The sequence below is a fragment of the Colobus angolensis genome, unplaced genomic scaffold (assembly GCF_000951035.1).
Source record: "Colobus angolensis palliatus isolate OR3802 unplaced genomic scaffold, Cang.pa_1.0 Scaffold83, whole genome shotgun sequence".
Lineage (NCBI taxonomy): Eukaryota > Metazoa > Chordata > Mammalia > Primates > Cercopithecidae > Colobus > Colobus angolensis.
Window position 1 is genome coordinate 3,454,958 of NW_012122154.1, and position 10,872 is coordinate 3,465,829.

The 10,872-nt window shown below is 58.2% G+C and overlaps 2 protein-coding genes across 10 annotated transcripts in view; one reads left to right on the top strand and one right to left on the bottom strand.

Moving 5' to 3' along the window:
• MED24 (mediator complex subunit 24) overlaps window positions 1-5,536 on the top strand; it is a 42,751-nt gene extending 37,215 nt beyond the window's left edge. For all 5 annotated transcript variants that reach the window (XM_011929850.1, XM_011929852.1, XM_011929851.1 and 2 more), the window contains 7 exons: window positions 1,225-1,489; window positions 1,869-2,050; window positions 2,187-2,277; window positions 2,621-2,720; window positions 4,302-4,382; window positions 4,708-4,856; window positions 4,994-5,536. In XM_011929850.1, the coding sequence (XP_011785240.1) occupies window positions 1,225-1,489; window positions 1,869-2,050; window positions 2,187-2,277; window positions 2,621-2,720; window positions 4,302-4,382; window positions 4,708-4,856; window positions 4,994-5,110 (985 nt within the window). In that variant the 3' untranslated portion in view covers window positions 5,111-5,536. The remainder of the gene's footprint in view (window positions 1-1,224; window positions 1,490-1,868; window positions 2,051-2,186; window positions 2,278-2,620; window positions 2,721-4,301; window positions 4,383-4,707; window positions 4,857-4,993) is intronic.
• Window positions 5,537-6,753: 1,217 nt separating this feature from the next.
• On the bottom strand, window positions 6,754-9,227 carry CSF3 (colony stimulating factor 3 (granulocyte)). 5 transcript variants are annotated; one of them, XM_011929859.1, is made up of 5 exons: window positions 9,074-9,227; window positions 8,743-8,897; window positions 8,246-8,353; window positions 7,951-8,097; window positions 6,754-7,786 (listed from the first exon to the last, which is right to left on the bottom strand). In XM_011929859.1, exons 1-5 carry the CDS (start codon window positions 9,111-9,113, stop codon window positions 7,622-7,624), a joined length of 615 nt encoding a protein of 204 aa, XP_011785249.1. In that variant the 5' UTR covers window positions 9,114-9,227; the 3' UTR covers window positions 6,754-7,621. The 5 variants fall into 5 exon arrangements, with proteins under 5 accessions (XP_011785249.1, XP_011785248.1, XP_011785252.1 ...); XM_011929858.1 differs by having other exon boundaries at window positions 8,734-8,897; XM_011929862.1 differs by lacking the exon at window positions 8,246-8,353.
• Window positions 9,228-10,872: the final 1,645 nt, after the last annotated feature.

A 10,872-nucleotide genomic window follows, 5' to 3' on the forward strand; every position in this document is an offset into this window, starting at 1 on the left:
GCCATGTCTTTATGGCAACGTTGAGGATGTCTTTTTTTTTTTTATTTATTTATTTGTTTGCTTGTTTATTTATTTATTTATATATTTTTTTGAGACGGCGTTTCACTCTGTTGCCCAGGCTGGAGTGTTGTGGCCTGATCTCGGCTCACTGCAATCTCCGCCTCCTAGATTCAAGAGATTCTCCTGCCTCAGCCTCCTGAGTAGCCAGGATTACAGGCATGCGCCACCACACCTGGCTAATTTTTGTATTTTTAGTAGAGATGGGGTTTCACTATCTTGACCAGGCTGGTCTCGAACTCCCGACCTCAGGTGATCTGCCCGCCTCAGCCTCCCAAAGTGCTGGAATTATAGGTATGAGCCACTGCACCGGGCCTGAGGATGTCTTAATAGGGAGAAGGGGAAGCATTGAGCTGAATGAGGTTTGGAGGGTCTGGAAAAGCACATCTCGTTTTCTCGTTGCTTCCTTCTTTTTTCCTTTTTTCCCACATTTCCCTGCTACCTCCCCCCTGCCCTACCAAACAGGGAACTCGTTCTGGTGTAACCCATTCTAAGCACCCTGAGTCCTATCTGGGTAAGGGGTGGTGGGAAGTCTGTGACTCCATTGTGCAGGTGGGAAAAGTGGCTCTAAAAGTCATAGCAACTTTCCCAGAGCCACCCTGCATTCCAGGAACGGTCAGCACTCGGCCTGGGTCAGTATTCACTTCCGAAACCTCTTTCCACAAGAACATTCCTGGATATACACCTCTATCTGCCCAGCTACCAGGGGCCGGGAAGAGTCCTGTGGGGCAGCCCTTGGGCCTCTCCTGGAAGGAACAGTTTACTTTGGGAGGAGGCCAGGGCTGGGCGGGGACCCCCAAGCACTCACCCCAGGAGGAAGTGATTGTGTTTATTTATGTGGCAGGTTGGCAGGGCCCAGGCCTGGGGGATGGGGGAAGTTGGAGAATAAAAGAAAATGTGAATATCTGGCTGGAATGGCCGGGAGGAGGAAAGTCCCTGCCCAGTCCCTGTTTACAGGCTTTGTGCCCTCCAGGTGAGAGACCTGCCAGGAGCAGAGACGGAGCTAGCGCTCCGGGGTGCACCCTCCCCCAGCGCAGAACTGAGTTAATGCCCCAGGGAGGTTTCTGTAACGCAAATCCAGGGGAAAGTCTGGCATGGCTGTTCCCTCCTCTCCCTCCCCGCCCCACAGTGGCACCTGAGCCTCAGGTCCTCTGGGCCCTCTCCTAGGGTGGTGATCATGAACTCCATCCTGGAGCGCATGTGCGCCGACGTGCTGCAGCAGACAGCCACGCAGATCAAGTTTCCCTCCACCGGCGTGGACACCATGCCCTACTGGAACCTGCTGCCCCCCAAGCGGCCCATCAAGGAGGTGCTGACGGACATCTTTGCCAAAGTGCTGGAGAAGGGCTGGGTGGACAGCCGCTCCATCCACATCTTCGACACTCTGCTGCACATGGGCGGCGTCTACTGGTTCTGCAACAACCTGATTAAGGTACTTGGGCTGGAGTGGCTGTGGGCTGACATCGGTCCTGTCCCCTGGCTCCCCACACCTGGCCTGGTCTGCCAGGCTTCCCTAAGAGGCTGCCGTGAACCAGGTGGCCTCCCCGGGATGCCTCGCCTCAGAGTTGCCTCCTTGGGGAGCTCTGGCCAGAGACTGGGATTCAGCCTGAGGGGCGGAACAACATCTGGAACCCTTCTGCGGGCCTTCCTGTACAGCCATGCTGGGGTGGCAGGGTGGCAGAGCCCCAGATCCCAGGCCCCCGGCTCCTGAACTGCCCCGCTTCCCGCACAGCAGTGCTGGAGTGGCAGGGTGTCAGAGCCCCAGATCCCGGGCCCCCAGCTCCTGAACTGCCCCGCTTCCTGTGCACTAGGAGCTGCTGAAGGAGACGCGGAAGGAGCACGCGCTGCGGGCAGTGGAACTGCTCTACTCCATCTTCTGCCTGGACATGCAGCAAGTGACCCTGGTCCTGCTGGGCCACATCCTGCCTGGCCTGCTCACTGACTCCTCCAAGTGGCACAGCCTCATGGACCCCCCAGGCACTGCTCTTGCCAAGTAAGATTCTCTTCAGAGCTTGCCCTGCTCCTGCCACCCAGGGTCAGGCACCCCTCACCTAGTGCCACCCTGGGGTGACACAGAAAGCTCCGGGGTCGCCTCTCACTGTCCCCCTTTTTCTGGAACCCTTTGCCAGGCTGGCCGTGTGGTGTGCCCTCAGTTCCTACTCCTCCCACAAGGGACAAGCCTCCACCCGCCAAAAGAAGAGACACCGCGAAGACATCGAGGTAGGCCCCCACCTCCCACCGCCCCCGCCGGCTTCACTTGTTCACTGGTTTGTTCAGCATTTCCTGAGGATTCCCCAGGCAAAGGGAAGCAGATGTGGCCCCTGCCCTTGGGGCAGCTGTGCCCGGGCATGATTGGTCAGGAATCTGCATGGGTGATCTGTGTGGCCCCAACCTGCCCATGGGCACAAGGGGTCTGTAGGATTGTGGGAGGGGTTGAGCAGAGAGGGACTGAGGCCCTGCTGGCCATGCTGACCTCACTCAAATCGGAGCTCCAGCTCTTTCCCCTGACAGCTGGAAGCTGGGGGGTTTAGGAGTGTGTCACAGTGACTCTCACACCCTCTAGGACTATATCAGCCTCTTCCCCCTGGACGATGTGCAGCCTTCGAAGTTGATGCGACTGCTGAGCTCCAATGAGGATGATGCCAACATCCTTTCAAGCCCCAGTGAGTGTGTGGGCTGGCGGCACGCCGCTCCGGTTCCTGGGAATTCACTCCCCGATGCTGCCACTCTGCCGCTGCCCCAGCTGCGGGCATCTTTGCAGCTGGTCAGAGAGGGTGTGGCAGGGACCTGCTGTTTTAGCCCCCAGGGGGGTGCTCTGTGTCTTGCCCCTAGGGACGAGGTTGCTGTTCTCACTCCCTGAGGGTTGAAGCTCCTCTGCCCAGGTCCAGCCCAGCCCACAGCTGTTCCCCCACGCCCCCCTCCCCCGCACCCCGCAACCCTCCTGCCCCCTCCCTTACCCCAGGGTTGAGGGGATGACAAGCTACCCAAGTGAGTTCACCGCCTCAGGCACAGCCTGTGCCATTGACTCACCAGCTCTGACCTTCCTTCCTTCCCCCGAACATGCCCGGAGAGGCCCGGGCTGGGACTTGGGTCTACTCCCCACCTTCCTGCCTAAAGAGCACAGCCCCCCACCCCTCTCTTCCCTGGAGGGCATCCTTCTCACTGTCCTCTCCTCCCTGCCAAACTTACTGCAAAGGGCTCCTTCTGTGGCATTCTTCCTGTTTCCAGAGATTTCTCCGGAGCCTGAACTTTTCTCTGAAGGCTTTTAGGGACTAGGGGACCAATTATACACTTGATCAGAAGAAAAATGCTCCAGCTGCAAGTGCTGTGACCTTTAGTGACTGAGCCAGCCCCCATCTGGGTCTCCTTATCTGTAAATGGGGGGTTGTGAGGAGTAAGCGGCTTAGGAAGTACCAAGATCGGCCCCTGGCGCTGTGTGCTCGCCACACGTTAGTTTTTCTCTCTCATCTCCATTGGGATCTCTTTGTATCCGAGGCCCCTCTGTGCCTTTTTTTTTTGTTTTTGTTTTGAGTTGGAGTCTCCCTCTCTTGCCCAGAAGGAGTGCAGTGACGTGATCTCAGCTCACTGCAACCTCCGCCTCCTGGGTTGAGCAGTTTTTCTGTCTGAGCCTCCTGAATCGCTGGGACTGCAGGCGCCTGCCACAACACCCAGCTAATTTTTGTATTTTTAGTAGAGACGGGGTTTCACCATATTAGTCAGGCTGGTCTCGAACTCCTGAACTCAGGTGATCTACCCGCCTTGGCCTCCCAAAGTGCTAGGATTACAGGCATGAACCACTGCGCTCAGCCTGTTTTTTTTGAGACAGGGTTTTGCTCTGTTGCTCATGCTGGAGTGCAGTGGCACCATCTCAGCTCACTGCAGCCTTGTTCTCCTAGGCTCAAGCAGTCTGTCTCAGCCTCCCAAGGAGCTGGGACTACAGGCTTTAGCACCATGCCCAGCTAATTTTTGTATTTTTTGTAGAGATGGAGTCTCGCTAGTTGCCAAGGTTGGTCTCGAACTCCTGGGCTCAAGCAATCCTGCCTTGGCCTCCCAAAGTGCTGGGATTACAGGTGTGAGCCACTGCACCCAGCCTCACTCTGTGCTCTTGATCTCAGGGTCTTCTCTGGGCTTTCCATGTACCAGTTACTTCCGATGGGTAAAGGTCGGTTGGGGGCATCCCCAGGGAGCGCCGCTTTTGCACTCAGCAGGCTGTTTCCCAGCGCTCCATCTGCTCCGTCCCACAGCAGACCGGTCCATGAGCAGCTCCCTCTCAGCCTCTCAGCTCCACACGGTCAACATGCGGGACCCTCTGAACCGAGTCCTGGGTAAGTTCCGCACCCCTGCTGCTGAACCTGGGGCTAAGCTGGACGAGTCCCTCTACTCATGGAGGCTGGGCGACCTTGTCGCTGGAAGGGGCCTCATGGCGCCCCTCCCTTCTCCCTCCATACCCCTCATTGCTGGCTGTCTTGGCTCCCAGGCTTCTGTCTAGTTCCCCTCCTCCCCTCCCGGGTTGCCTTTTATATTTTCTCTCTCTGACACCCCATTTTGGGGACATGCTCAGCATGTATTTCTTTTCCCTTTTCAGTCCCACCTTCTCCCAGCGTGTGACCTCACCCCTCTCATGGAACTCCCTCCTGTCACTCTCCACAGCCAACCTCTTCCTGCTTATCTCCTCCATCCTGGGGTCGCGCACCGCTGGCCCCCACACCCAGTTCGTGCAGTGGTTCATGGAGGAGTGTGTGGACTGCCTGGAGCAGGGTGGCCGCGGCAGTGTCCTGCAGTTCATGCCCTTCACCACCGTGAGTACCACCTTCCTGGCTCTCCCGCTGGTGCTGGGGCCTCGGCGCAGCCCTTGGAGCAGGGAGGGGCCTCCTTCCCCCTGGGACAGCACGCCCACCACCAGCCATCCAGCAAGCAGCCTCTCTGTCTGTGGCAGGTGTCGGAACTGGTGAAGGTGTCAGCCATGTCCAGCCCCAAGGTGGTTCTGGCCATCACGGACCTCAGCCTGCCCCTGGGCCGCCAGGTGGCTGCTAAAGCCATTGCTGCACTCTGAGGGGCTTGGCATGGCCGCAGTGGGGGCTGGGGGCTGGGGACTGGTGCAGCCCCAGGCGCCTCCAAGGGGAACAGTGAGGAAAGATGAGGCATCGTGGCTCACATCCGCTCCACATGGTGCAAGAGCCTCTGGCAGCTTCTAGTTCCCCGCTCCTGACTCCTGACCTCCAGGATGTCTCCTGGTTTCCTCTTTCGAAATTTCCTCTCCGTCTGCCAGCACCTGAGGAGTGTGAGCAGCCTGGACCACAAGCCCAGTGGTCACCCCTGTGTGCGCCCGCCCCAGCCCAGGAGTAGTCTTACCTCTGAGGAACTTTCTAGACGCAGAGTGTGTGTGTGTGTGTGTGTGTGTGTGTGTGTATGTTTTGTAATATGTGAGGGAAATCTATCTTTGTTCATGTGTAAATAAAGCTCCTCGTGGATCCCTTTGCGACTGTGGGTGCTGTTGGTGTCAGTGTCACCCGGGGCAGGGCACAGTGCTCTCTCCCTGGACTGCCTGTGCTGTGGCCGGGGAAAGCTCACTCCTGTGGTGAGGAGGAAGAGGAAGAGGTGCAGAGGTGGCAGGGCTCAGGGTCCTATGTGGACTTGCTCAGCTAAGGAAGGGCCAGGGGAAAGCAGCTTCCCTTCCTTGGAGCCAAGTTGGCAGGCCTGCTGCCCCCTCCCGCAAAGCCAGCTGTACCCTGAAAGGGGAGAGGCTTTGGCTCAGGGCCCCACAGTGCTGGGGCAGGGTGGCCTGCTCTGCTGTCTCCCGAACCTGGCCCAACCCTACCCACACTCGGACTAGCCTGGGATTTGACTAGCCTGGGGGATGGGAGGCGGGGGGATGAGGGCCAGACCTTTCTTTAACCCTTCCTTGCCTGCCTCACACGTCTCCGAGCCCCTAGATGGATGACTCCGAGCTGGCAGTGGACACTTCTGACCCTGCTTTCCAAGGAGCCACAGGCTGGGGAGGTGGGAGGGACCAAGGAGCTGAGGAGGACAAGGCTTGGGCAGATAGTGGACTGGGGGCTGGTGGGGGTACTCCAAAGCCACACAGGAGTCTTTGGCTGCAGGCAGGCCTCACACCTGCGGTGTGGTCGCTGGCCCCCCTACTTGCCATAGCTCCGCACCCTCCTGTGCTGTGAGCTTAGCGCTCTTCAGCTTACAGGGCTGCCGTAAGCGTAAGCAGGAAGTGACGAGCTGGGGCAAGTGCAGAGACCGAGCCTGAGGAGGAGAGAAGCTCCAACTTGATGGCTGGGCTCAAGTTTATGGAAGATGGTAAATGACAAGCCTGGTACAGATGCTCAGCACTCCCTGGCTTCATCTTGTCTGGCTGTGTCTAGCCTGTTAAGCCCACCTGGACTCCATGCCCTCTCCTTTCCGGGTTCCCACGGTCCCAGTGCCTCTGTCTTCCCTGCCCGGCTGTGGCTGCTCATTCCACATCTGCCTTGTTCCCTGCTGTGTCCCCAGCACTTAGCCCAGCGTCTGCACAGAGTGGGTGCTCAGATAAATATGTGCTAGTGGAATGAATGTCAGACGAACTTGAGAACCTTCCCTCTTCTCCCTGGACCTCCTCCCCGACCTCCCTCAGGCCTCTCCCACCCTTCAGCCACCTCCCCAGCCCCTGACCAGGCACCAGCTGGACTCAAGAAGGAGGAAGGACATGACTGGAGGCAAACACTTTATTATCCTGAAGTTTGGTTACAGTGTGACAGTGGAGGGGACACTGGTGAGTCGGGGGTGAAGAGGTGGAGGGTGACAGTCGAGCTTCCTTTCACACACACGCCTGACATCATTCCTCCTGTCTGCTCCCTCCCACATCCCCAGTCCCCGTCCAGCAAGGCAAATGTCCAGGCACCTGCCCAGCCCTAAAAAGAGTCATAGTCTTGACCCTCATGGGGGCAGGGCAGGTGTCCCGAGGGCACCCAGAGAAACAGGAGACACGTCGGTGATGCCTGAGTTCCTCATGCGGGGAGTCAGACCATGTCCCAAAAGTCTTCAGAAGAAAAACGAGATTCCCCAGCAAGTTTGTGGGACCCCAGGGTCATGCGTCCCAGCTCTGGCTGCCTCTGCTTGTCCAGGGACCTCACACCCAAAGGGATGGAGGGGTCGCTGTGCAGTCGGCTGAGGCCAGAGTGAGGGGTGCAAGGACCCAGATGGGGAACACTGCTGTTTAAATATTAAACAGGGATTTCTTGTCTCCCACGTGGGAGACCTGATACTCTCAAGGGCCCCAGGTGGGGACCCTCGGGACCAGGGGCTTACTGTGGCTCATCCCAGTGCCCACTGCAGAGCCAGGGCTGGGGAGCAGTCACAGTAATAAATACTTGGTATTTACCTATCTGCCTCCCAGTCCAGGGGATGGGAGGACAGGAGCTTTTTCTCACTGCTACAGGCAGGAGAATGAAACTCAGAAATGCAGGGAAGGACACAGAGGCCTGGCGCTTCGTTCTGCTCTTCCCTGTCTTTAAATATGAGGCTTAAATAGGCATAAATATTAAATAGAGATAAATACATGGGATGGGGAGGGCTTGGCTCAGGACTGGGCAAGGTGTCGTAGAACACGGTACACTAGCTCCAGGAAGCGCTGCAGATGGGAGGCAACCAGGACGCCTCCCGCCCGGCGCTGGAAGGCAGAGGTGAAGGCTGGCATGGCACCCTGGGTGGGCTGCAGGGCAGGGGCCATTCCCAGGTCTTCCATCTGTAGAGGAAAGCTGCGATCAGTGGCTGGGCCCTGCTGAGTGGGCGTTATTACAAATGAGGAAATGCTGGGGGCTGACAGCATGGACAGAGCCCATACACAGGCCCGACTATGGTGCCCGGAATGCCAGCATGACCTTGGCCACCCTGCCCAACAAGGCTCACCTGCTGCCAGATGGTGGTGGCAAAGTCGGCAACGTCCAGCTGCAGTGTATCCAAGGTGGGGCCCAACTCAGGGGAGATCCCTTCCAGGGCCTGCAGGAGCCCCTGGTAGAGGAAGAGGCCGCTATGGAGTTGGCTCAAGCAGCCTGTCTGGGAGATAGAGCGGAAGAGTTAGGGGGTGCTGCCTGAGACCCTCCCATCAGGCCCACGGCTTGGAGCCTGGAGACCTGGGGGAGCCCATGGGTGTCCCTCCTCTCCTTTCCCCTCCTCAGCAGCCTTATCCTCTCCTGACACTCACCAGCTGCAGGGCCTGGCTGGGGCAGCTGCTCAGGGGAGCCCAGGGGATGCCCAGAGAGTGTCTAAGCAGCACCAGCTCCTCGGGGTGGCACAGCTTGTAGGTGGCACACTGGGGATGGAAGGATGCAGAGTGAGACTCGCCGTGGCCGGGTTGCCGCTCCTCCTTCCCTGGTCCTCCCCGATTCTCTGGTCTTTCCCTTCCCTCCATGTCTTGCCAGGTTGTTCAGTTCCTCTCTGCCCTGCACCCCCACCCTCTGATCTCACAGCGGCTCTTGCCCCTTCTCCTGAATGTGATGCCTCCACTCCCATCCCAGCCAGCCCTCCCGAGCACTGTTCCCACCAAGGTCCTCCTCCCTAAGTCCCTTCCCAGCCTTCCCCAGCTCCACCGCTCCTAATATGCTCCCACGTCCCTTCCTGAGGATGTCGGTCCACAGTTCCATCCCCCTTAGCTCTCCCCACTGGGCTTCCCGCTACAGCCCTCTCGCCCGCCTCACTCACCAGCTTCTCCTGCAGCGCGGCACCATCGCCCTGGATCTTCCTTACTTGCTCTAAGCACTTGAGCAGGAAGCTCTGGGGCAGGGAGCTGGCAGGGCCTAGCGGGGTGGCTTCCTGTACTGTCCAGAGTGCGCTGTGCCACAGCAGCAGCTGCAGGGCTGGGGACAGAGCGGGCTCAGGAGACATGCTGTTCCCTACCACCTGAGGCCCTCTCGGGGACACTGGGTGCCTTTAATCCCCATTCCCAGAATGGGGATCCCCAGCCCCTCTGTCACACCAGACTCCCTCCCATGCCAGGGCAGGCAGCTCTCCCATCCTGGGCCAAGACACTCACCCATCAGCTTCATGGGGCTCTGGGCGGCAGGTACAGCCATGGGTCTGGGTGGGGCTGGGCTGCAGGCTCCGGGCTGTTTTGGGGCCCAGCTCCAGGGGGGCCTTTATACATAACCCCACGGAGGCCTGGGAGGAAATTACCTGGGGCCACGACTAAGACTTAGTAATAACTTCCCAGGATTTATGCAAATTTGGTGTCCAAGACAATGCAGGGGGGTTGGAACAAAAAGCTGTTTGCGAAAGTTTTGTGAAATTGTGGAATCTCTGATACTTCTTTGACGTCGCCTTGCCCCCCTCAAACTCCCTTCCTCCCGCTGCCCCACCCAGGCCTGAATGGCCCCAGGGTGTTTGAACGGAACAGCTGAACAAAGGCTGAGCCGCTGGTAGATGCCTGGAGGCGGCAGCAGCCTGTAGGGAAGTTGCGGCTGAGTGGGGTCTCCCTCTGCTCTGGCAGACTTGCGGGAGCAGTGTCCTTTGCCCCTCTCCTTTGGGATTCTCAAGACTGCCCCTGAAGCCCCCACATTCTAAGAGAGAAAGAAACTGGTTGCCTCCGTTCCTACCCCCAAACTCCAGAGGCTGCCTGTCTGGGTGACCTCCTGAGGGCCCCTACCTGAGATAAGGACATTGGGTCTTGGCTGCAGTGCCCACCCCACACTTGGATAGGCACCATCGAAAGTTCCAGGCTGTCCTGACCCAAGCTGATTAGCTGGGAACTCCCCCAGAAACCCTCCTGACCCCATGACTCATTCAGTTAAGCCCCTGGAATCCCGGTAGAGCCCAGAGGAAACCGGATGTCTGTCCCAAATGAGGCAAGACCCTTCGAGGAGATTTTTTCACCTGACCCTCAGCTCCTCGTGCACGACCCTGACAGCAGGATCCCTAAGGGCTTTGGAACTGGGGGATTGGGACACGTGACTTCCCTGGCCATTCACCTTGAAGTAGACACGGGCTGGGCTGAGAGAGGGGAAACTCCCCATCTTCTCATCCTAGAACCATGCAACATTCACGCTGGAAGGGACCTTGGAGTTGATTCCAGCCCTGTGAACTGTGCCAGGGAAGGAAGTGGCTTTGCCCAAGGTCATGGTAAGCGACAGAATTACAGCCCGGGCCCCTGGCTCAGGCCTGAACATTTTCTTTTTCATTTTTTTTTTTTTTTCAGATGGAGTCTCACTGTGTCGCCCAGGCTGGAGTGCAGTGGTGTAATCTCGGCTCACTGCAAGCTCCGCCTCCTGGGTTCACGCCATTCTCCTGCCTCAGCCTCCCGAGAGGCTGGGACTACAGGCGCCCGCCACCACACCCGGCTAATTTTTTGTATTTTTAGTAGAGACGGGGTTTCACCATGTTAGCCAGGATGGTCTCGATCTCCTGACCTCGTGATCCGCCCGTCTCAGCCTCCCAAAGTGCTGGGATTACAGGCTTGAGTCACCGCGCCCGGCCTAGGCCTGAACATTTTCTACAGGCCACAGGGCCTGCCTGGGACAGTCTAACTGACCACACCCAAGACTGTCACTTTCTGTCCTAATTTACCTCAGCCTGCCAAGAAACAGACATCTCTGGATGGTGGACGTGGTGACTAGGTGGGGCCATCTCTGGTGCTTGGCGGCCCCCTGGTGGTCACCACTGGCAGGGACATCACCTGGTGATCTGCTCACACGCTGTCATCTGGTCCCCTGTCCTGCAGTTCCGCCTCAGCTCCGTGGCTCAGCACCTTGCAGTGATGGGGCCCAGTTCAGTGCCCAGCTCCCTGGGAGTAGAGGGTGGGTTTTTGTTGTTGTTGTTTTTGTTGTTTGTTTTTTTTTT